The following is a 24576-nucleotide window of genomic DNA, read 5'->3' as shown; positions in this document are numbered from 1 at the left end:
TAAGCATTATTCTAAAATAGTGTTTTCTAAGCAAGTTTTATCCAAAAGAGTAAGCTTTTACAAGCTTTTATTAAATTCTATTAGCTAAAATTATAATTAATTAATCAATAAGGTTTGATGAGGCTTGCAAAGTTTGGATCTTTTTAAGCAAAATTTGAATAGTTTGAAATGACTTTATTATAAAGAATACTACTTTAAGATAAAATATTAGCCTATATGTTTCTTATCTACTGAATCTTAATTCTGCCTGATAGTGTACATATAAGATATACAATATTATATAAAAAGTAATTTGATAGTTAATTATATTAGAATTTTAGGTTTTTTTATAATTTTTTGTATATATTTGTATATTTCTTTATAAAACTTTAATAAATTATTAAATATACTGCAGTTAAACAAAAAAAAAATAAATATTTAAAAACTATTAATTATAAAATCTTATTTAGTAATTATATTTTAATGATTTTATATTACTTGATTTTTTTTATTAAGATAAATCAAATATTGGTAAATTAATTTTTTAAATTTAATAGTATAAATTTATATTTTTAATATAAATATTAATTATCATTTTATATAAGAGAAAAACAAATTAAAAAGGATGAAATTCTATTAAATTCTAATAGTGAAGTAAATACTCAAATTAAAATAGAATTATTTGAATAAAATAAGAATCAAAATTATTGTTGGACTATCAATGATAAAAGACATGTTGAATGTTGATGTTAATCATAAAATTAAAATTAAAATTCATTGTGAAAGATTTTTACTAGTATAAATATTAAATTAGATATAATTTTTTCTGACTAGATATGCATTATATATATACTGTTATTACTGTAGTTCGGTCATGTGCACTTGCACGTGATTAGTATCGTATATAGCGGGCCATAGTACCCCGGGTATCTTGCAAGAATCGGGGGTTTGACCCTGTACCCCTGGGTACTAAATAAACAAAGCCTAAAAATTCCATTTTTTGCGAATATCTCACGATCTACCAGTCCAATTTGAACAATATTTTTTTTATTTTGAAGAGTTCAATGAGAGCTATCAAATAAAAAAAGATGGCTCAAATCTGATCACTGGATTGTGAGATAATTGTAAAATATCCCCTGGGTACTATATAATTCTATGAAATTTTTCAAGGGGGGTACTATGCATAGGGGGGTACTATGGCTCGTGATATACGGTAATATATATGCATAGATTCAATGTTTAAATTATATAATTTAATTGAATTCATAATTTAATAAAATTATAATTAATAAATATTTAAAAATTATAATTATAAAATCTTTGTATTTTAATGATTTTTATACTATTTAATTCCTTAATTAAAATAAATTAAATATCAGATATTGGTAAAATTATTTAATATTTTATTTTTAATTATATAATAATTAATAGGATTTTATTTTTTATCGCCATGGCGATGCATCGCCAGTGCCACATAATTTTATAATTCCGGCTGGAATTAAAAGATCGTCAAATAAATTTCCTTTTTTGGAAGTTTTGTGTAACAAAACTTGAATTTTGCTGAAAAATAAATTTGACTTTTTTGGATTGTGTAATGTTACCTACAGCTCCAAAAAAGGATATTTTGGCCAGCATTATGTAAACCGAGACAAGATGCTGATTTGTATAGGGAATGACAAATAGTATTTTTTGCACTGAAAAAATTCAAGTCCTCAGAATAAATAATAAAAATGAAAAACTAGAGGATGTGACGCAGGGGGACAAATTATTCACACATGTAAAGTCACGTGACATTTGCGACACATCGCTATGGCGATTTTTTATAAAATCTTAATTAATAATTATAAAATTTATTTAGTAATTACAATTAATTTTTTTTTATAATTATTCTATATAAGAACTTTTCTTTTTAAGACACATATTTTTTAGTTTCAATTTTTCTATATATAAAATATTTCTTTTATAATCACTTTATTAGTTATAAGTATAATCATATTAATTGTCAATTTGTATTATAATAAATATATACAGTCAACTCACATTATAACAAATTTTAATATAATGAATTTTTTATTATAGCAAATCTCCAATTTTAATATATAAAAAAAATCTTGTTATACTGCATATAAATAACAATATAAAAATGATTTTTCCCATAACGAATTTTCTTTATACCAAATTTTTTTTTATTATAATGAAGATATTCTATGCGATAGAAATCCTTTTAGACGTTCATGTTGTAACATAATGTAATAAATGTCATCAATAATCAATATACCGTATTATCACAAATTTCCTATATTATACCATATTTTTCCAATATAGTTAACAAATTTTCTTATAATAAAGGATAATTTGCCTGGATACAAAATTCGTTATAAGGTGAGCTGACTGAGGACCAGAAAAACTTATAATAAAGGTCACTGGACAATAGTAAAATGATAGGTTTGCTCAAATTAATAAAAAATTTTTTTAAGTAATTAAAATAAAAATCTAACAAATCTTATACAGAAATGTCTGAAAAATAAAATGAGTCATAAATTATTCTTTTAATATCAATATTAACTGAGATCATTAAATTTTCCAAAAAAAAATTTATAATAACGCGAACTACTTTTAAAAAAATTTATTAATAATGCAAACCATCTTTTTGCATTACATAGAATATATAAAAATCTAAATTGAGTGTATAAATCATGCATTTAACTCTAAACTTAAATAGATAAGTTTAATTCACACATTTTGGCTTCATTAAAAATTGTATATACAAAAAGTTCAATGGACTTTACTAGTGTGCTGGGTATATATAGGGATGGTAAATTAACGGTTAATTATAATTTGGGTTAATTAACCCAATTATAATTTCCGGTCTATTATAACAAATTTTTATAATTTTTATAATTTATTTAATTAAACTTATATTTTTATTTTATATTTATCAAAATTTATTTATTATTCAGTTGCTAAATCCGTAATATTTAATTCTAACCCGAATATCCTATCATCATCTTCATTATTGTTATCGTTACCAGTATTATTATTATTATTTATATCATTATTGTTATTATCATTACGCCGATCATGTATTAATTTTCTTTTTAACCCCTTTTCGTACAACTGAAGATTTCCGTAAATATAAACCAACTTCTTAACACGTTCCACAGGTCAAAATTAGTTAAATAGGGTATCAATAGGTTATCAATAGGTTATCAATCGGCTATCAATAGGCTACCCTATTGGTAGCCTATTGAACTTGCGCCAATATCCGTCACCAATCGGGCAGGCTGATTGTTAGCCAATTAATAACTTATTGATAACCTATTAGTATCCTATTGGTATTTTTATTAAATTGGTTATCAATAAGGTATTAATAGGTTATCAATAGGTTATCAATCAGCCTGCCCGATTGGTGACTTGGATTCATGGCGCAAGTTAATAAAGCTACAATAAGGGTAGCTATTGATAGCCGATTGATAACCTATTGATAACCTATTAATACCCTATTTAACTAATTTCGACCTGTGTTCATTTTGCAATCGATTACGGATTTTATTATGAATAAACCCAAACGTAGAAAAATTTCTTTCAGTGGCGGCGGATGACGTTGGAATTGAAAGAATCTTAATAGCTAGTTGTTGAAGGCTACTATTTGGCCAAGATTGCCACCATACAGACAGACTAAGGTTAGTAGATGATAACCAAATCGTTTTATTATCATATGGTGAATTTTTTTGACGAAATTTTACTAATTCTGTAAACATAATCACAGATTCCTCTTGACCGAACCTTTTACTTGCGAATTCTGTGAATTCTCTATATCCCGTTGCCTCTATATCAGTATTTTTGCTTTCTTCTAAAAAACATGGATCTAACATATAAGCAGCCATCATAACAGGATGGTATGTATAATCCCACCGTTTTTGAACAAGTTGTTGAATATTGTTAGAAAAATTACAAGAGATTTCACTAACTCGATGCATTAATTTTTTGAAGTGAAAATAAACAGTTGAAAGAGTAGATGTGTCTGATTCAAACAATTTTAACGCTATAACCATTGGCTCTAAAAATTTTATAATTGTGTCCAACATATCCCAAAAATTTTCCGATAATACAAAATTTCTTACTGTATTATTTATTTTTTTACGGATATCAGGATCCATTAATGTTTGTTCAAGAGCAGTTTTTGATTTTTGAAGTGACTGAAAGCAGCTAAGATGTGATCCCCATCGTGTAAGTACTGGTAAAACCAACGCAATCTCTTTATTATAATTTTCACCTTGAATACGTTTTAATTTTGCTGCTGCTTGTACATGAGACTTAAAATAATTTACTATCATTTTAGAATTTTCAACTATGGTTTTAATTTCATCAATCTTTAAAACATCCCCAATTAAAAGATTAATAATATGAGAGTTACACTCAAGACAAACAACATTGGAATATTTTTCCTCAATTCGTCTCCATGCTGATTTCATTACACTAGCTGTATCCGTAATAACAGCTGAAAATTTTTGAATACCAATAGCTTCCATTTGTTGAATAATTTCATTTGAAATTCATTCTCCTGTATGGGATTCTTCACCTGAAAATGTAGCATTAAAAAAAACTGGTTTAGGAGTACAAATGATAAAATTTTGTACTGATTCTTGATTAATATTAGACCAACCATCAGAAACCATACAAAGAGTCTTTGCTTTGGAAATTTGTTCATCAGTTTGTAATTTTACTTCATTGTAAACATCATTTAATAAATCTCCAGCAAGTTTTCTCCTATTTGGCAACTTGAAGGATGGCCGAAGACATTTAAAAAATTGAATGACAAGCAGATTTTCAACAAAGGCAAATGGTACTCCAGCTGAAAATAATGCTTGTGCTAGTTGAAATTCAAGGTCGTCTTGTTCTTCTTCGCTTATACGATCAACGAAATTCTTAATTTTAGATCACAGGTCGAAATTAGTTAAATAGGGTATCAATAGGTTATCAATAGGTTATCAATCGGCTATCAATAGGCTACCCTATTGGTAGCCTATTGAACTTGCGCCATAATCCGTCACCAATCGGGCAGGCTGATTGATAACCTATTGATAACCTATTAATACCTTATTGATAACCAATTTGATAAAAATACCAATAGGATACTAATAGGTTATCAATAAGTTATTAATTGGCTAACAATCGACCTGCCCGATTGGTGACGAATTATGGCGCAAGTTCAATAGGCTCCAATGGGAGCTCCATTGATAGCCGATTGATAACCTATTGATAACCTATTGATACCCTATTTAACTAATTTCGACCTGTGCGATGTTTTAGTTATTTTAATTCGTTTTACAGGTATATTTGTATGAGTAGTATTTGGAGTAATAGTTGGAGTGTGAATAGTGCTAGTTGTGGAACCTTGTAAATTAATATTTTTTTTAGACTTTGCATTATCCGGTGCTCCTAGACATTCTTTATCAAGATGATTTTGCATTCGTGCAGGAACAGCTCTATTCAAAACTTTAGAACAATAATTACATTGTACAGTAGGATGGGAGTTGTTTTTATTACTTTCTGTTTGGTTTTGTGTAATAATAGTCCAATGTTTCCAAACAGCACCTTTTTTTTTAGTCATTGTTAAATTGAAAAATAAAAAAAAATTATTGAAAAAAAGATCGATAAAAATCAGAAAATTGGTCACATGACTGTGATCACTTCTTTTAATTGGCTAATTTATAATTAACCAAATTAACCGTTAATTAACCGCAGTTAATTAACCATGGTTAATTAACCCCCATCCCTAGCTGGGTACTACAGTGACCTCTATTATAGGTTTTTCCAGTCCTGCTGACTGTATAAAATTCTTTTTATATAAATATATAAATTACATAATTTTATGAAATAATTAATAAAATATATGGTATATAGTTTGCACTTTAAATTTAATGGTAAGAAAAGTTTTTACTTTTCAAAAATTTTTATAATATCTTTAACAGATAAATAAATAAATTTAAGTATATTTTATATTATAAAATATTTTTACAAATTTTTTATATACTGTATATTATTTAATTATATTTATTTAAATATAAGAATATTGAATTAATATTTTTATTAATAGATATATCTTATTATAATTACACTATTAAATAATTTTAATATAAAGGAGGTTAACTGTATATTTTAATAATTTTTATATTATTTAATTTCTTTTTATTAAAACTTAAATAATATTATAAATTTATAATTAATTTATATAAAATTATATTACTTTTTTAGTTTCAAATAAAACTCCACTTATTTATAATATAGATTACCTTCAAATTTAAAGTAAAAATTATATATAAAATTCTTTGCAAATCTTATTATAAAAGGAAATTTTATGTTATATTATTATAATTTTTTTAAAAAAACTAATTAACTAATAGAATTTAAAAAAAAAGTAAGGTAAAAATTATTAGTAAAAAGTCAATTTTCTATGGTAACTTTTATTAGTAAGTAGGGTAGGGTCTTCTTTAAATATTATTATTTTAAAAACTAATAATTAAATTTTAATAATTTTAGACTTATTAAATTTGTATTATTAAATAAATATTTTGATATTTACTTTATTTTGTAAATAAAATATTATTTAAAATAATTTATTTTAAGTATAAGACTAATTTTCTTCCCATGTGATTTAATCTAGGTGACATCACCTATATAAAATTAAATCATGTGAACCTGGTACGTATATATAGTACTAGAAAACAGAAACTGTTGTAAGTCTAAAGTGAAAAAAAAGGTTATAAATAAACCTTTATTTTGTTTATCTGATGTATCACAATGACGTGAGTCACGTGACGTATACAGACAACCGGATATCATCATGTTATACTATTTGACATAGTTTTTCGAAAACATATATAGTCCTTCGCTTCGTTCTGGACAATTACATCACTCATAAAAAAATAGTAGAAAGATTTATTAGATTAGTTAGGGTTAGGATTAGAATTAGGGATTTAGGAATTTAGGGTTAGAAGATTAGGATTAGAATTAAGGTTAGGATTAGGATTATGGTTAGAGAATTAGAATTAAGGTAAGGTTAAAGTTCGCTGAAATTGTTAAATTTGATAATATCATTTAAAAAGTGAAATTTACAGTTTAATATATAAAAATGACGTCATGTAGAGTTCATTTCCAAAAAAGTTCTCGATCTTTCTGATACTCTTTTTTTCTAAACCATTTTTTAACTTATTCTCTTACCCTAACCCTTACCCTAATCTAACTAACCTTAATCCTAACCCTAATCCTAACCATAACTAACCTTAATTTTAAATTATAAAAGTTATAAAATTTAATTTTTAGTACAGTTGACATTACCTAGGTGATATCTTCTAGAGAGAAAGTTAGCAAAATTCTTATTTTAAAATTTTATTATATTTTAAATTATTTATATTGTTTAGATTCTTTTATATTAAATAAAAAATTATTTTATATTATAGATTAAAAGTTAAAAAAATAAAATTATTATCATTAAGATAAATTTTAATGGTATATAAAGAAAACCAAAATTATTCAAATACTTATTATATATTTTGGGATTTACTGTATATTATAGACTACAATATTCCAAGTATTAGGAATCAGTTAATACTATATTTAAAGTTGTCTACTAAAATTAATTTTAATATTTTAATATATATAAAATTGTAGAAATTATATTAAATTATATATAAAATTCTGTAAGAATTCTAAAACTACTATATTAGAATTATATAGTGAAAATATTGAAATTAATTTCTATAATTTCTACATTTTACAAATTTTTGAATATAATTTTAATATAATTTCTATTTCTATATTTTTATAATTTGCTGAAATTAATTTAATTTTAACAGGTAACTTGAAGGTATACAAAATTTTTTAAAAACTTGTAATATATTTAAAAAATATTTTTATATAAAATTAAATTATTTAAACAGTGAAATCAAAAGAAAATGGAGATTTTTTTCTTATTGTATTCATCTCATTAAAAGGAATTAAATAATAATAATGTTGAAATTGTTTAGATATTAAGTTTAGATATTCTTTAATAATATCTTTTATTTGGTCATAATTTTTAGCTTATTAGCATTTCCTTAAGATGATTCAAATAGCAGAAATAATTGAAATATAGAAATTTGTTTAATTATTGCTAATACAAAATTATATGTTTTTTTATATTAGACTATTGGTTAGCTAAAAACAGTGATATGTAAAATTTTTTTGATATTATTTGTTATATTTATATTTTATTATATTCTTTATTATCATTTTCTAAATCTTATTTAAATTATCTATTAAATTTACGTTTTTAAAGTGGTGCTACCATTACAAGTAACTTATGCACCGGTAAAATTTTTTTGTTACGGTAATTTTACAATCCCATCAGATTTGACTTTCACATGACTTTTTGGTCGTGATAAATTTTGACCTTTTCGATCATTTTGATTATTTCAACCATTTCGTTTAATTCTGTTTCATGTATTTTTGAAATGATTGTTTGAAAGTAATTTTATCAGAATAAAAAAGTGACACGTTTCTTATTTTACCCATTTTATTTTGCATAACTTTTACTAAAACTGCATGATTTTTCATCGATATTTCTTTTCCACAAAACCATGAAAAGTTTCTATCAAAGGATCGCATAATATAAAATCGAATGAGACGTGTTAGAGGTAGCAATTGTTTTATCTACATTAATTATTGGAATCTATTACCTACTTTATTAAGTGATCCTTTATCTGCAATAATAAGTTTGATATACAGTATTTAATAAGGGAATTAATTATTTAGACATAACGATATATTTAAAGCCTTACAATTATCTTCCTGCATTGAGTTTCAGAAGAAATTATCTTTCACACAAATATTTTTTTTTGTGTTTTTTATTGAACATTTAATATTATTAATTTATAAAATTGATACCTGTTACAATGGCGTAGTACTTTTCGTTGTAACTTAATGAGTTATCGGAGTTTCCGATCACGCCGCAGGCCGCAGATTGCGTAGTTTATTTTTGAAGCGCAATTTCTAATTGTTATTCGGAAAGATTCGGAATACGTCATTTGTAAAAAGGAAAATTTAGCCAAAAGATAACGGAAATCGGTTAAATTTTTAAATTTTTTATATGGGAAATAATAACTCCGAGGATTTTCTGATTTTCCATGGAAAAAAATTCGGAAATTAAGTGCATTCGCTTTGGATAAATTACTGCGTAAGTGGGTCGGTTGAATTCACTGCCGGAATAAACAAAAGATTCATTATTAATTATAATATAATAATACCTGGGTCAATCAATTACGGAGTTTTTTGATTATTTATTTTAATTTTTACATACCATAATATAAATAAAAAAAGAATATATATGTCAGATGTGGATTAAATATTTCAGCAGAATTTTTACCCTTTTTTTTGTTTTTAGATAAAATATTTTTTTTTTTTTTAAATAAATTAGCATTATAAAAAAATGGCTTTCGATACTATCAGTTTTAATCCCCAAGATGAATATCAAGAACCAACAAAATTATCGACTGAAGTGATAATAGGTACCGATGAAAATAATTTATCAAAAAAATGGATAGAAAATGACCAATATTCAACACCACCTTCACCTTTATTACACAATAACCCTTTAAATCGGCATGAAAAAGAAAGTAGGTTAAGTTGGATGGGAACATCATCCTATAAAGCACTTTCATCTTCCATGCCAAATTTAATCAAAGATAATAATTCAACAATAAAATCGTCGCCCAACAGAGCTTTATCAATGCAAATTATTTATGAAAATTACAATGATACAATGTCACAATTAAATGTTTCGGATCAGTCTTACCCTCTAACTCCACAACTTAGCTCAGGAATTTCACTTACAACCACCACGGAATCTTCTACATCATCATCTCCTACACCGCCACCACAATTTATTTTCGAAAAACCTTCTTATAAATCATCAAAGAAAAAATCAAATTTCTTTCGTGAATTAAAAATGGCATTTAAATCCCCATCACATAAAAAATCGAGGTCCACGTCTAATCTTTCATATTATAATTACAAACATGTAGAATTTAATAAATATGGTAAATGGAGCAGAGAACTTGGATCAGGTGTAGGGGGGACTGTACGATTAATAAATCGAAAATCTGATAATAAACCTTTTGCTGTAAAACAATTTCGTAAACGTTTTCCGTATGAATCGGAAAAATCTTGGCTAAAAACTATTACCGCAGAATTTTGTATAGGGTCGGTTTTACATCATGAAAATATTATTGAAACCATAGATATTATTCAAGAAAATGGACAATTATATGAAATAATGGAATTTGCTCCTTATGATTTATTTGAAATTGTGATGTCTAAAAAAATGTCTCAAAATGAAATTTTTTGTTGTTTTAAACAAATCGTAATGGGTGTAAATTATTTACATAGTATGGGAATCGCCCACAGAGATTTAAAATTAGATAATTGTGTTTTAAATGAATTCGGCATTGTAAAATTAATTGATTTTGGTTGTTCTACCGTCTTTAAATATCCATTTGATAATAAAATCATGCTCTCTTCAGGTAAAGTATCAATAAATGTAATCATCATTATTTCGATTAATTATTAATTTTTTACTGATAAAAATTCTTCTTATTTGTATTGTTTAGGTCCTTGTGGTTCTGATCCATATATTTGTCCAGAATCATACACTCACTCTTCTTACGATGTAAGATCAGCAGATATATGGGCAATAGGAATTATCTTTGTATGTATGGTTATAGGGAGATTTCCTTGGTTGATTGCTAGAGTAAGCGAAGACACTTCATATAAAGCATATTTACGTTATCCTGATCGATTAATTAAAAAACTTCCTCCAGAGTCTCGTTCTATTATGAGAAAGATACTTGAAGTTACTCCGGAGAAACGTGCCACATTAAAAGATATTCTTGAAGATGAATGGTTTAAAAATGTTGAATATTGCACAGTAGCACACAAATCCACTAATCATACACATCATTTGATAGACATAAATAGTAATTAAAAGTAGTAATTTAATTTAACGTAGAATGTAATATATAAATATTTTTTTCTTATCTGTATAAAAAAAAAAATTCACAATTTATTAAGACATTATTTGACTTTGTAAAATAGAAATCAAATCATTTAGTAGAATTAATAAATAAATGCAATTTTTCGCTAATTACAAAGAATTATTTATTGGATTATTATAATTTTTAACTATCGGAAAAAGTATATAATCAAGATCAACTAAAATTTTGAAAAATGATGTTATACGAATAATTAATTAATAAATATTTTTCCATATGGCAAAAAAATGTATACCGTAGATCTTATTTATGACATTTTCACAAATTAAACGTAAGTTTCTCAATTTAGTTTTTTATTTCCTGGCTATAGATAAAACTAACCTTATTTCGATCTCATACTCCCTAAATCTTGGAAACTAATCTCGATGAGGGTAGATTTGGATTCAATATATAAACAATCCAACCAAAATTTAATGTTTAAATAAATATATTTCTCCTATTTCTTCAACATCCAAGGCTCCATGGTCTAGTAGTATGATTCTCGCTTTGGGTGCGAGAGGTCGTGGGTTCAATTCCCGCTGGAGCCCCAATTATTTTTCGACTATTTTTTTTTTTTTTCCTTTTATATTTAATTTTTGCTATACACAAATTTAATTTTATTTTTTTTTAAAGAAATAAATTAATTTAAAGCCTAATAAAATTATTTTATTTACCGTAAATATTTAAAAAAAATAAATATAATTTAATAAATAGTTTTTATTATATTAAGATAACTTTTTTTTTAACAATTACAGGTATATTATCATAATATCACTTATTGGTAAGATGAGTGGTCTGAAAAGTTAAACCAATTACAGTCAGACCTACACCTCTTGGGACCATATGCATAATTTTCAAAATAGTGTATTTAGAGAGGGTGTGCATTTATAGAGGTAAAATAATTAGAGATCATATAAGCTTCAGGAAGGTGCATTTTAGAGAGGGTATACATAGTGAGTAGAGTGTAATTATGGAGAGTGCAATTATAGAAAATCTGACTGTACTGGTATATCGTTAACGACCAATTTGATTGTAAGCATTTCGATATATGGCTTCATAAAAGCCGTCAGAATATTTTGATAAACGAGAAAAAAAGTTTTCTTTTGATTAGGAATCCATTTCCATTTCAAGAAAAAAATTTTTTGTTTTACTTGACTATAGTACTTGTTCTAATTCCTTCTTTATTAAATACTTAATAAAGTTAATAACAAAGGATTATTTGTAATTTGAATAAAAAATATTTGAGCCAACACTTTCAATCCTAATCCAAAAATTAATATCAACAAAGTTTTGAAATATCCAACATTCAAAAATACTATAATTTTTTCTTTTTTAGAATAAAAAATATATTAAATTTCAAAAAAAAAAATTTAAGAAAATAATTAATTACCTGCAAGTGCTTCCACATTAGAAGTTAATACTACGATATTTATAAGCCAAGAATATTCCAATCCATTATAATCCCAAATCACCATTAATATCAATAAAATTTTTCCAAAACTTGATATTATTAATGCTATTGCAATATAATTATATCTAAAATGTAATTAATATATATTATTATTTCATGCTCTCCCGTATCTGTTGTATTATTTAACAACTTACTTTATAATAGCATATTTATCTCCGATATAAAAACTTACGGCCAATCTTACACCAAACTGAAAAACAACAAATTCTATAAAATGAAGTAAAAAGTTAAAAATATTTAATGCTAACAATTATAAATAATTTTTTTTTACCTACCTATAACACACAAAAATAAAATATATAAGTATTGTAGAAAAACTGGTTGCTCAATAAATGGGATGTTTGAAGCTGTATAATATTTTTCTAATCTAAACCATTTTATATCTTTTAAAAAAAATATGTAATATAATAATAATAAATGATTGATTATATAAACAAAACAATAAAACATCTAGTTTTAGATAAATTTCAAAGGATACAAACGTCAAAAAGTATAAGAAGAATGCCTAGTTTAAATACATTGGGCTAAAAAAAAAGAATGAATGAATGATCTTTTTTATTACTTTATTATAAAAAGAAATTGAGAAAAAAATTTTTTTTTACTGACATCTATGCCATGATCTCGATATTCTAATCGATTAAATAATAAATGTCGATATACTTGAGGTTTATGTAGTAACATATCTATAAAAATTATAACAAAATCATGTTCAACATATTTATCCGCAAATTTTTTGCATTTCTCCTATATGATTAATCCAAATTGAAAACTTAGAGAAAAAGGTTGCGAAGATAAAAAATAAAAAAAAAAATTTACACAAGGTGTGAGTCTTATATTTCCTTTACTATATTCGGTATATAAATTCGTTACAGGAGCTCCACATTCAACACAAGTTGGCATATTTGGCATATGGCATATCATAAAGAAAAGAGTTTAACGAATAAATAAATCGATAAATTTGAATAATTTATACAAATGATCGCCGATCATTCTTAGATCATGCGTTGTCGCGTTGTTAATTGCCACGTTTTTCTATTGGGCGACTTTGTGTAACCATAACAATCTGACCAATTAAATCTGAACAACACATTGAATTTCCATTTAAAAACTCGAAGTTCCTTTCCGCATCAGAATAACTTCTTCTTTAATATCTATCATATCTATCATAAAAAATGCAATTATCATCACTTTCATTTTGGTGGTTATTATTATTATTATCGGTAGATTATATATATGGTGGGGCTGATTATTATTCAATTTTGGGAGTTTCGCAGTCAGCAAGTTCAAGAGAAATTAAGAAAAAATACAAACTATTATCAAAAAAATATCATCCGGATAAAAATCCCGGTGATAAAGATGCTGAACAAAAATTTGTCCAATTAGCCGAAGGTATAATAAACTAAATTTTTTACTATAAATGAATTTTTTTTAATAAAATCGAATTTATTGATTTATTGGTTAATTTTATTTGATTCATCATAATAGCTTATGAAGTTTTATCAGATGATAAAAAACGACAGATTTATGACAAGTATGGGGAAGAAGGATTAAAACAACAGAGTCAAGGAGGTTTTCACAATCCATTTGATATATTTGCTTCTTTCTTTGGTGGAAACCATTTTGGTGAGAAAAAATGTATATTTATTTATTTTTTTCTTAAAGTTCATTTTAATTAATTACGGTTTGATTCAACTTAGGTCATCAATCACAATCTGAAAGACAAGGTCCAAGTACTGTTATAGAATTGGAAGTGGAACTAAAAGAATTATATTTAGGAACTCAAGTTGAAGTTGATGTCTCGAAACAAGTTATTTGTGGAAATTGTAGAGGAACAGGTGCAAAGAGAGCGGAAGACGTTATAACATGTAATGCTTGTGGTGGGCGTGGAGTGAAAGTAGTCAAACAACAACTTGGACCTGGAATTTTTCAACAATTTCATTCTACGTAAGTAAAAAACTCATTCTTTCTTTTAAAGAAAGTATTATTAAAATTTAACTTAATTTATGTGTTTATGGTTCACAGATGTGATTCATGTGGTGGTAAAGGTAAAATTATAAAATCGAAATGTCCGGTTTGTAATGGAAAGAAAGTTCTACGTGGAAATGAACAATTAACAATAATAGTTGAGAAAGGACAAGTTGATGATGGGACAATTGTGAGTAACTAAAATTATTATATAAATTGTTTCTTTTTTTGCAAATATAACTAAATTTAAACTGTTTAGGTATTTGAGAAAGAAGGTGATGAATCACCCGAAATAATTCCTGGTGATATCATATTTAAAGTAGTGACAATACCACATTCAGTATTTGAAAGAAAAGGAAATAATTTATACGCAGAACAAACAATATCATTAATAGATGTAAGCATTGAGAATTAATTTTAGTTTAATTTAAAGGATTGTATGTTAATTGAAATGTTAAATTTTTAGGCACTTACTGGATTCGAAAAGAATATTACGCATCTTGATGGTAGAAACGTTTTGCTAAAAAGAGACGAGGTAACGCAACCAGGATTTGTTCAAACTATTAAGAATGAAGGTATGCCACATTTTAGATCGACAACCAATGGTGACTTATATATACAGTACACTGTTGTATTCCCTTCCATAATAGATGATTCTACCAAACAAGGTAAGGATAACTTAACGTCTAACTAAGAAACCTTTTTGATTTTACAATTAATTCTAATTTTTATTTTTTTTTAAAAAAATCAGGGCTAAAGGATCTATTCAAACATACAGCCACAAGTACTACAAGTAGTACTACAAGTAGTACGCATGTCAAAGAAGACTTATAATATCAAAGAAAATCAATAGAAAATTATTTAAAATAGAGTATTAATACATATTATATATGCATTATTTGGTCCTTTATAATTTTACCACAATTTCAATTTCATTGTATCATTCCATGATATCATAACAAGCAAATCAATCCATTCATCTTATGTAACTTGCAGAATTTAAAATGTACTCCTAGAAATTAATATAGTTTAATTCTTAATATCGAACAAAAAGAATGAAGTCTCAAATCCCTATATTATAGAGTTATTAGTCACGAAGTATTCAATATGGAGGTAATGATTGGCTGTCATTGTGCCACGCAGTGGAACAATCATTCAATATCCACCGTAATATTGCCTAATAACGATCATATCCTTGGTAGTCTTACGTGATCAGATAAATTAATCAATTTTGTCCATATTTGGCATGCTACATCATTTATTGCTGAATATCGGCAATAAATGACGTAACATGCCGGATATGCGAGCAAAATTATTGGCATCATGATACCGGATATAAAATTTAAGCATCTCATTATCCAAATATCTATATAACATATTATTTAAGGGAGCCAAAAAAATTGTTAGTAAAATGTTAGAGATTAACATTGTTTTATTTATTATTTTTAAATTTATACAGTAATGGCCGTTTGGCCATTCACCAAATAACAGCCACCATTAGTTTAAACTAAACAACAGCCAGATCAAATGCGTATTTTAATAACACGATCAATTCAAAATTTAATTTAATAATAACTTAAGAACGAATGTCGATTTATTTAACAAAAATTTGGAGTTTACATGCGCCACAAATAAAATTTACGTAAAATACAGACTCATAAACTCATTGGGACCCTGACCCTGCAATGATCACCGAGTAATTGATTGTATTTCACTTCATTGGCCGATAAAACCTGAATGACCTGCAAAACCTCCAATCAATGAACTACCCAAATTGGAAATTATGGGTGTAAGCAAATTCTTGAAGATGGAATTGCCATAACGGCATGCGGTATCCCACATTCTGTTCCAGAAAGATTTTTTTTCTTGTCCTATGAGATAAACAGAGGTTAAATACTTGTAACATTGAATAATAAAAACTTTCTTTTTTAACTTACCCCTCCATTTATTTATAACTTTCTGACGATATTCTTCGTATTCTTTTTTGCTTATATAATTATGAACAAAATAAGCTTCGTCCAGAGTATTGAGTTCTTGTAGTAAACTTTGTTCACCGGTAGATCTGGAAGCTGGTGAACTTCTTTGACGACTTTGTTTCTTTTCTTTATATTCCCGAGGGACAGTTATACTTTGAGTTTGCGTAGGGGGCGTAGGGGGCGTAGGGTAAACATATTGAATATAATATTGTGTTGGCGTAGGGTAATATTGTGGTGAAGGATAATATTGTGGTGAAGGGTAATATTGTGGTGAAGGGGGTGAAGAGTAATATTGTGGAGAAGTATAAGGGTAATATTGTAGTGGTGGTTGATATTGATTTGTACTATAATAAAAAAAACTCATAGTTATTGCTTTACAACCAAAAACGATAAAAGTTATATAATTATAATTATTTTATTTCATATATTCACCAAGGAAATATATGAAATATTGAAAATGCTTCAAATCTGATCTGAAAGTTCAAAAAAGCCAGTTTTATAAGTCATTGATCAAATTTTGTTTACAATAATTTTATTTGTAACACAAATTTATTTTTACATTTTTTCTTTTTAAAAACTTTCCTGATGTAGATTATCCCGATGCATTAGCATTTATTTTGTCTTTCAATATGGAAAATCAAAAAAGATATATATAGGTAAAGAATAAGATTTTTTTTTTAAAAAAAAACAATATTGTACCAATTCAGTGTAATGTGTTTATGTTTACGTGTTTATCTCTTTCTTATATTACTTTATTTAGTAGGAGTTTTTACCGCAAGGTTTAGTTGTTTGTACGCACAAACAAAACATTTGGTTTTTTTATTTATAGAACACCACAAAAGTTACCCCTTGCATCAAGAAAAGAACGCTCAAAAAGTTTGTGTTGAGTTATTAGAAAATGAATCTCCTAGAAGAATTAAAAGAGAACCAACGTAGATTAGATAATGGCGAAATTGATAAAAATGAATTCGAAAAACAAAAAAAGACATTATTAAGACAATTTTCGGGTAATTCAAAGGAAGATAAGAAAACTGAACATTCTCATGGTAAGTTGCCGAAAAAAAAGTTGTTGAGTTGTTATTTTTGACCATACGCTCATTTTCGTTTACGATTCAAAATATAATAGATGCAAATAAACCAAGGGAAACTGAATTATATGATATCCTCCAATTAAAGCCTGAAGCGACTGAGGCTGAAATTAAATTAAGCTATAAGAAACTCGCATTAAAGCATCATCCGGATAAAAATGGTGGCATTGAAACCGAAGAGGTACTGCATCAGATTTATTGTATATTAAATAATAAATATTAACTGAATGTCCTTAATACAACTAAACAGTGGAACAAGCTCTCAAACGCATACAAAATTCTCTCGGATAAGAACAGTCGTTCTCTTTACGATAATTACGGAACAATAAATGATTGTAGGATTCAAAACTTCTCGTGTATTAAATTAATTTCTTGCATCAATTGACTCAATGTTTAATTTGATTTTAGCCTTAGAAGGTAAAGCATCATTCAATCCATATGTAGGAGGAGACACTTGGCAACCATATATTGGAGACCTGGAAATTGGCCTTTGGATGTTTTCAATTATGAATGACGGTAGCTCACCTGAAATAAATGAGTTAACTTCTAATGAGCGGAGAGTACAACGTCACACCATTCGTGTATCCAATATTGTCCGTTACCTAAAAGACAAACTTTCTCGATTTCCGAAGCAAGATTCTTCGGAGTTTGAATCGTTTGAGGAAAGTCTTCGCCAAGAAGCTCAAAAGCTTTTATCGGAACCAAATGGAAAAGAGTTGCTATCCTCTCTGGGTGGAATTTACGTTTCCAAGGCCCAAGCTCACCTAAATAAATCTTTTTTATCATCCATTTCAAATAAATGTTCTAATATTTTTAACGGCGTTGAATTTACGGTGGACTTAATCTCTGGATACTTGGCAGCCAAAACTAAGGGTGGACCAATGATGAAACAGGAAGAGGTAAAACCCATCTAATCTTCCCTGCTGGGACTAACAAAAGCTAAAACTATTGCATAGGATGACTAATTAAATTTATTCTAAAAAAAATCTTAGATGAATAAAGTAATTTGGCGACTTTCACGATCAGAAATATCCTCCATCACACGTGAAACCTGTGATAAAATCCTGAATAATGATGAGGATGATAAGGATACAAGTTACCTCCTTGCTAATTCTCTACAACTTCTGGGCAAAGTGTGGTTAGGAGTAAGCAAACAATCTAAAATGTAATACAATCTAAGATGTAGGGTGTAATACTAAAAAGTGATTAATATTTCTTTGTTACCTTTACTGTAGAATATTTATAATTATTTATATCGTTTATCCAATTTTTTTTTTTTTAATTATTCCTTTACTAATATCAAGTAAAAAGATATACACTCCCATAATTTGCATAATTAAAAATAAAATTACAGAGGTTAATTTTATCTATAGAAACGCATAGTTATCCCTTAATCATTTTGTCAATTGACTTTATATTTACATTTGTCTAAATCACCTATTACAATTTAACATTTCCCCACAAAAGCTTGCAATATTAATTCATTTTGGTACTTTCGGTTCCATAAATTTTGATATGAAGTGACTCAGTTCTGGACCAAACTGACCGAGTCATATTATGGAACCATTATGGAACCGGAACCGGCTCATCCAATTCGAACCCCTATGTAAGAGAGTGGAAGGAATACGACTGTCTGTACGAGCATAATTTTTATTATCGTTGAACTACTAGCTTCTGCTAGGGTGACAGCTTTAAAAAATAAGTAGGATCTTTACAAGAACAAATTTGAAAGTAGGGATATTTTAAATACAAGTTGTATTTTATAATTATCATTATATATTAGAGAATAGTAGTATATTGTTCATTGTGAAGCTTCAATGATATATAGAAAAAAAAGGGTAAAGGAGATGAAAAAGAAGGAATAAGGAGGTGAAAATAGGATTAAAAAAAAAGGTTTACATTCGTAATACTTAACTTTTGACCAACATATTATCAATATCTGATCGCAACAAATCATGATATGAAATTATTAATATATCAGATATAATTAATAAATGTATTATATTCTTAACTGTTAATTAAAATCATTAATATCTTTGCCGCCAGAATAAAGTGATAAATTATTTTTTATAAAAAGTATAAGAAAAAAAAAATTCAACTAATATATCAATTAACAAGGAAATTCAGGCGGTAAGTTTGTGTTGTTAACTCAGCGCCAGTATAATTCGGACGAATTTTAAAATGAATTCATCGTTTAATAACTAATCAATATTTTTTGGCGCAGATCAACAAATAAAAAAGTTATTATTCAACGGTTGGGAAATCATATAAAGACAAAAATAAGTTATTTATTTCTTTAAATCCCATTCTTGAATGCAAACCTGTTATAATAGATCCTATTCACGTGACAATATGCAATAAAAAATTCATGTAATTATTTTTAACGGATAATTTTATAATTTGTTATTCCCATGCTACGGAAACTCCTGAATGTATGAAATTAGGAAATTTCTAAACTGTGGTTGAAGTTATAGAGGTTAAAGAGGTTATAGAGAATGGAGCAGAACAAATAGTAATCAAGTATATACATTCATATTCATCAAAAGTATACATTTATCATAAAACTATACTATTAAATGATAAGCATCACAAATTTTGTTTGTAGTACAAACATGATTTTACCCTTTTAAAGAATAAAATAAAAAATCGATCTAAAAATCTTATAGATAAACATATTTTTACATAATCGAAACCATATTAGAGAATTTTTCCGTAATTAACCTTTTTAAATAAATAATACAGCATCCTTTTTTTTTTTAATACATTCCCTATATATAAATAAATTATATAATGTTAATTATTATTATTATTATTTTTATTATTATTTTCTTTTGTTATTATAAATATAAAAGACTTACGGTAATAATATTGCAATGACTAAAATCAAAGTAAATAAAGGGGTTCCAAATATAAGTGTAGAAAAATCAAACATTTCAAAATAAGGATTATGTATAAGATCTTTGAAGAATATCATTTGAACAATATTTATAAATGAATAAAATATAAAAGTTATTCCACAAATTATGTTAAATATTTGCATCTAAAAAAAAAAAAGATTATATTAATATAATTTATTAATAAGAAAAAATATTAATATAAATTTATTTATTACCTTATGAACGTGTAATTTATTCAAAATATTAGTATGATTCATATTTAAATTCGAATTCGAATCACAATTATTAATATCTTTTATATCATCAATACCTGCTAATATCATACTTTGATTTGTTAAATTAACAGATATTCTTCCATAATATATCAAACAAAAACCAAGAAATAAACGAATGATAAGATTAATAGTATCCAATAAAGTTGTTATTATAAAAAAAGATTTTTTTGGATAAATAATTGAATAACCTCTAATTATAGATGAACAAGTTAAACTTAATGTCGTAAATATACATGAGAACCAAAATATTATTGTTGATTGTTTATCTTTTGGTATACAAATAGTTTTTATATTTGATTTACGATTTGATGTTTGATTAAAACTTAATTTTGGTATTAAACGAAATATATTAGTCAAATAAATTAGAACCAAATAAAATCCTGGAATGAATGAAATTTCATAAAATGAAGCTCTTAAAATCACATGATTTGTAAAAAGGTCTAAAGCAATAGTAAAAGTGTGTAAACCTCTAAATAAACAATATATTGTAATCCAAAATAATATTAATTCTATAGATGACCATTCATATATTTTCCATGATTTGTTACAAGTAGATGAACGATAATTTAATTTCCAGCATAAAATTGTTAATGTTAATAAAGAAATTATGAAAGTAATTATTGTTGCGATTAATAACAAAGTTTTAAGTGTTGGAGCATCATCACAATTTCTTAAATTATGTCGCCAACTAAAATAAAAAATCAATATTATATGATTATATATTATATATTATAATGATATGTATAGCATATACTGTATTATGAATATCTAATATTTCTAAAGAATTACATATATATATTCTATTATGATAACTTACTCGCAAAATGAACTGAACCTCAAAGAATGAAAAGAATGGTTAAATTCATTAAATTCCATAATTCACATTTTTTTTTTGTTTTTTTGGTTTTTTTTTGAAAAAAAAAAATCTTTTCTTCTTAAAACATCTCCTTTATATAAAATAATATTGATTTTTACGTAATGTTTTTGATACAGCAAATTATTCGGTGTATCTAATAATAATTGGTAAAGTGTATAACCGAAAGGTATGATTTGCGAATCTAAACCTTTTGTAAACTATCAAAAAGATTTTTGTTTGAGAGTGTGAGAAGGAAGAAGAGTAAGGGGAAAATTGGGAAAATTATAACCTTTCGTTATTCCAATGCATTTATGGAAATTCAAATTTGACCAAAAAAAGTATCGCAAAAAGTAAATGATTGTAAAAGAGACAAGGTTTTACACCAATAAACAAAAGTGCAACAAATAGTTGATGGTGATACAACCATAACAGATAACACTTAAAACCCCGATATTCCGATATTACAATATTGAATTCAAAAAAAAATTTGCTTATTTTATAAATTATATTATATTATTTTTTTTCTATTTATGAATTACTCCGAAACCAACCTATTCTTCCTTAACATTTTTCCTGTATTAATCGGTTATACCGAAAAAATTGATCTTCATGATATGACTTCTCATTGTGATATTCTTTGGCGTTAAAAAATTATCCAATAGAAAATTTACTTTACTAATCAACTTATTTAATAATAAAATTCCGTTTAGCCTTAATGATTTAAAATTAGTAAAATAGTATCAAGATTAATAATATATAGATTAGATTTTGATAATGAATTTTTTTTTTAAACCTTGTAATCTTTTTTATTTTTTAAAAAAAAATAATAATAAAATAGATCAGGATGAGAGAATTTTTAAAGATAGGATATATGTCGGAATTGCCTGCATATTATTAAAGTTATCATCTGTAATGTACGTACAATGCATGCTGTGTATGTGAAACTCTCAATAAAAACGCTGACTAAAATTACCTGGGAATCCTTTCATAAAATTACGTAAATAACTCGGGACTTTTTTACAAAATTTTACCGTAAAAAAAGACAATTTTGGTAATTTTTACAAATATTTAAACTTACGGTAAGTTCAATAGATAAAGGTAACACAAATTAAAACTTATTAAGTAATTGTTTTTCTTATTAAAAAAAATAAATTATCGCGTTGTTATAATGACTAAATTTCATGAAGGTTATCCGGATATGTCCGTATTATATCAGTCGAAAGATCAGTATTCGTCGCTCAGAAATATGAAATATATGCGTTTATATTTGCATATACTACGCGTTTTATCTATAAGGTTCAGGGGTCAGCATTAATGACATTAATGAGCCTTAGATTCTGCCAATAATACTTGAAATGTTATTTCGCATGTATATTCGAGAAAACTTTTTGTGTAATATTAATTAATTATAGAGTAAAAAAAAGAACGGTAAAATATGAATTCAAAGAAAAACTTAACCAACTAAAGTTACACGTGAAAGTTCATACTATAATACAGTATAACGCACAGGTATAATTTATTATAAAGTATATAATGCATAAAGTGTATAAAAGATAATGTTGATAATGTAATGTGTATAAAATGTATAAAATTTATAAAATGGCATCATTGATCAATTCATTTAAATTCACAAAATTCACATACTGATACGCCACAGATTTTTGGCGTTTATATACTCGAAATTTATTTTTTGGTAATTAACAATTGTGGGGAATGAATGTATTATTAAAGGTTAATGGACATGAGCAAATTAATTTTTTTGTTAATTACGTGGCTTCACAAATTCATCCAAATGTGTAAAACAAGAAAGAATGTTTAAGAAATAATGACACCCCATTACTTTAGTAGGAAATTAAAAAAAGGATGAAAGGATCGAAAATGAGTGTAATTAAATCTTTTATTATTATAAAAGAATTGTGGCTTAGAACTTTTTTCAAAAAAAAAAAAAAATTATTATTTTATCTATTTACATCATACTTATATATTATTATTTCTTTTCTTTTAATACAATCCAAGGTACATACAAGGTACATGAGCCTATTTTTCCAGGGAATAAACTGTTAAGATATAGCGAAAATAAATCTTTTTTTTAAAAAAAATAACTTTGTTCCTTTTTTTTTTTTTTAAAAAAAAAAAATTCGACAATTATAAAAAACCTGCATGTGGCGGTGTAAATCGATCGATTGTATCGATCATGAAAGATGCGCGGCCCGATCATAAAATAATAAAAAAAAAATCAAGAAACAAGTGAAGGCTTAGAGAAATAATCGAGAAAAAACTTGATAATAATTTGTATTTGTGGCTGTGTATTGAAAGAAATTTTTCTAAATTTAGTAAACAAAAAGCCACGAAATTTGTTGAAGAAAATCCATTATTATTGGATAATTAAATTATGATATCGTTGTTTAATAATCATATGAATATGAAATTTGTTTTTTTTTTCGTAATTAAAGTAATATGTACAAATACGTTTTCATTATTTAATTATATAGATTAAATTTCAGGTTATTTTGTGCATCACTATAATTGTTTTGTTATTTTTCGGAAGTTTAAACCTAAAGTAAGTAATGAAATTCGACAGGTTTGTTTTTTGAATGTCAAAAAATACATAAAGAGCTGAATCCCAATATAAAAAAAAATTGCATCTTTTTTTTTTTTCCGATAAATATTAATTTTATCATTCAAATGAATTAATGAATTGAAACAAATTAACATCCATGTCTCGAAGTCCTTATTTGCAGTAAGTAAAAGTCTATCTAATCTATTCACTTGATTTTTTTTAAAAGAATAATTAAAATTTTTTTTCTTGAATTTTATTTAGATGATACTTACAATATTCGAGAAAAAAAAGGATGAAAAAAAGTTAATTTTTTAATCAAATTTTTCTTCATTTCCTTTAATTGAAGGTGAAAGAAAAATTTTAACGCGTTTCGTCGCATTTTGTAAGAAAAAAAATTAAGTAATTAATTTTTTTTTACATTATTTTTTTTTTAAAAAAAA

At 25.9% G+C, this 24576-nt stretch overlaps 7 protein-coding genes across 8 annotated transcripts; 3 read left to right on the top strand and 4 right to left on the bottom strand.

Moving 5' to 3' along the window:
- Window positions 1–4535: 4535 nt before the first annotated feature.
- OCT59_012060 (uncharacterized protein) lies at window positions 4536–5452 on the bottom strand (the record flags this gene model as incomplete). Its single annotated transcript, XM_066134198.1, has 2 exons — window positions 4536–4907; window positions 5312–5452. 2 exons carry the CDS (start codon window positions 5450–5452, stop codon window positions 4536–4538), a joined length of 513 nt encoding a protein of 170 aa, XP_065989486.1.
- A 3996-nt stretch (window positions 5453–9448) lies between these two features.
- On the top strand, window positions 9449–11165 carry OCT59_012059 (uncharacterized protein; the record flags this gene model as incomplete). The annotated part of the gene is made up of 2 exons (XM_025308978.2): window positions 9449–10541; window positions 10629–11165. The coding sequence occupies 2 exons, from the start codon at window positions 9449–9451 to the stop codon at window positions 11000–11002; spliced, it is 1467 nt and encodes a 488-aa protein (XP_025188508.2). The 3' UTR covers window positions 11003–11165.
- Window positions 11166–12192: 1027 nt separating this feature from the next.
- On the bottom strand, window positions 12193–13457 carry OCT59_012058 (uncharacterized protein). 2 transcript variants are annotated; one of them, XM_025313003.2, is made up of 7 exons: window positions 13336–13457; window positions 13126–13263; window positions 12998–13043; window positions 12795–12902; window positions 12654–12726; window positions 12439–12584; window positions 12193–12363 (listed from the first exon to the last, which is right to left on the bottom strand). In XM_025313003.2, exons 1-7 carry the CDS (start codon window positions 13438–13440, stop codon window positions 12233–12235), a joined length of 747 nt encoding a protein of 248 aa, XP_025188507.2. In that variant the 5' UTR covers window positions 13441–13457; the 3' UTR covers window positions 12193–12232. The 2 variants fall into 2 exon arrangements, with proteins under 2 accessions (XP_025188507.2, XP_065989485.1); XM_066134197.1 differs by having other exon boundaries at window positions 12795–13043.
- Window positions 13458–13691: 234 nt separating this feature from the next.
- OCT59_012057 (uncharacterized protein) lies at window positions 13692–15326 on the top strand (the record flags this gene model as incomplete). Its single annotated transcript, XM_025313002.2, has 7 exons — window positions 13692–13908; window positions 14005–14142; window positions 14217–14463; window positions 14542–14674; window positions 14744–14881; window positions 14951–15152; window positions 15236–15326. 7 exons carry the CDS (start codon window positions 13692–13694, stop codon window positions 15316–15318), a joined length of 1158 nt encoding a protein of 385 aa, XP_025188506.1. The 3' UTR covers window positions 15319–15326.
- A 558-nt stretch (window positions 15327–15884) lies between these two features.
- On the bottom strand, window positions 15885–16929 carry OCT59_012056 (uncharacterized protein). The gene is made up of 2 exons (XM_066134196.1): window positions 16422–16929; window positions 15885–16355 (listed from the first exon to the last, which is right to left on the bottom strand). Exons 1-2 carry the CDS (start codon window positions 16822–16824, stop codon window positions 16201–16203), a joined length of 558 nt encoding a protein of 185 aa, XP_065989484.1. The 5' UTR covers window positions 16825–16929; the 3' UTR covers window positions 15885–16200.
- Window positions 16930–17316: 387 nt separating this feature from the next.
- OCT59_012055 (uncharacterized protein) lies at window positions 17317–18855 on the top strand (the record flags this gene model as incomplete). The annotated part of the gene is made up of 6 exons (XM_066134195.1): window positions 17317–17506; window positions 17587–17729; window positions 17799–17883; window positions 17957–18447; window positions 18541–18693; window positions 18784–18855. Exons 1-6 carry the CDS (start codon window positions 17359–17361, stop codon window positions 18853–18855), a joined length of 1092 nt encoding a protein of 363 aa, XP_065989483.1. The 5' UTR covers window positions 17317–17358.
- Window positions 18856–20402: 1547 nt separating this feature from the next.
- Window positions 20403–21596, bottom strand: OCT59_012054 (uncharacterized protein; the record flags this gene model as incomplete). The annotated part of the gene is made up of 3 exons (XM_025331399.2): window positions 20403–20588; window positions 20661–21408; window positions 21538–21596. The coding sequence occupies 3 exons, from the start codon at window positions 21594–21596 to the stop codon at window positions 20403–20405; spliced, it is 993 nt and encodes a 330-aa protein (XP_025188503.2).
- Between the last annotated feature and the right edge of the window lie 2980 nt (window positions 21597–24576).

The sequence above is a fragment of the Rhizophagus irregularis genome, chromosome 2 (assembly GCF_026210795.1).
Source record: "Rhizophagus irregularis chromosome 2, complete sequence".
Lineage (NCBI taxonomy): Eukaryota > Fungi > Glomeromycota > Glomeromycetes > Glomerales > Glomeraceae > Rhizophagus > Rhizophagus irregularis.
This window is presented reverse-complemented; position numbering and strand designations above follow the sequence as displayed.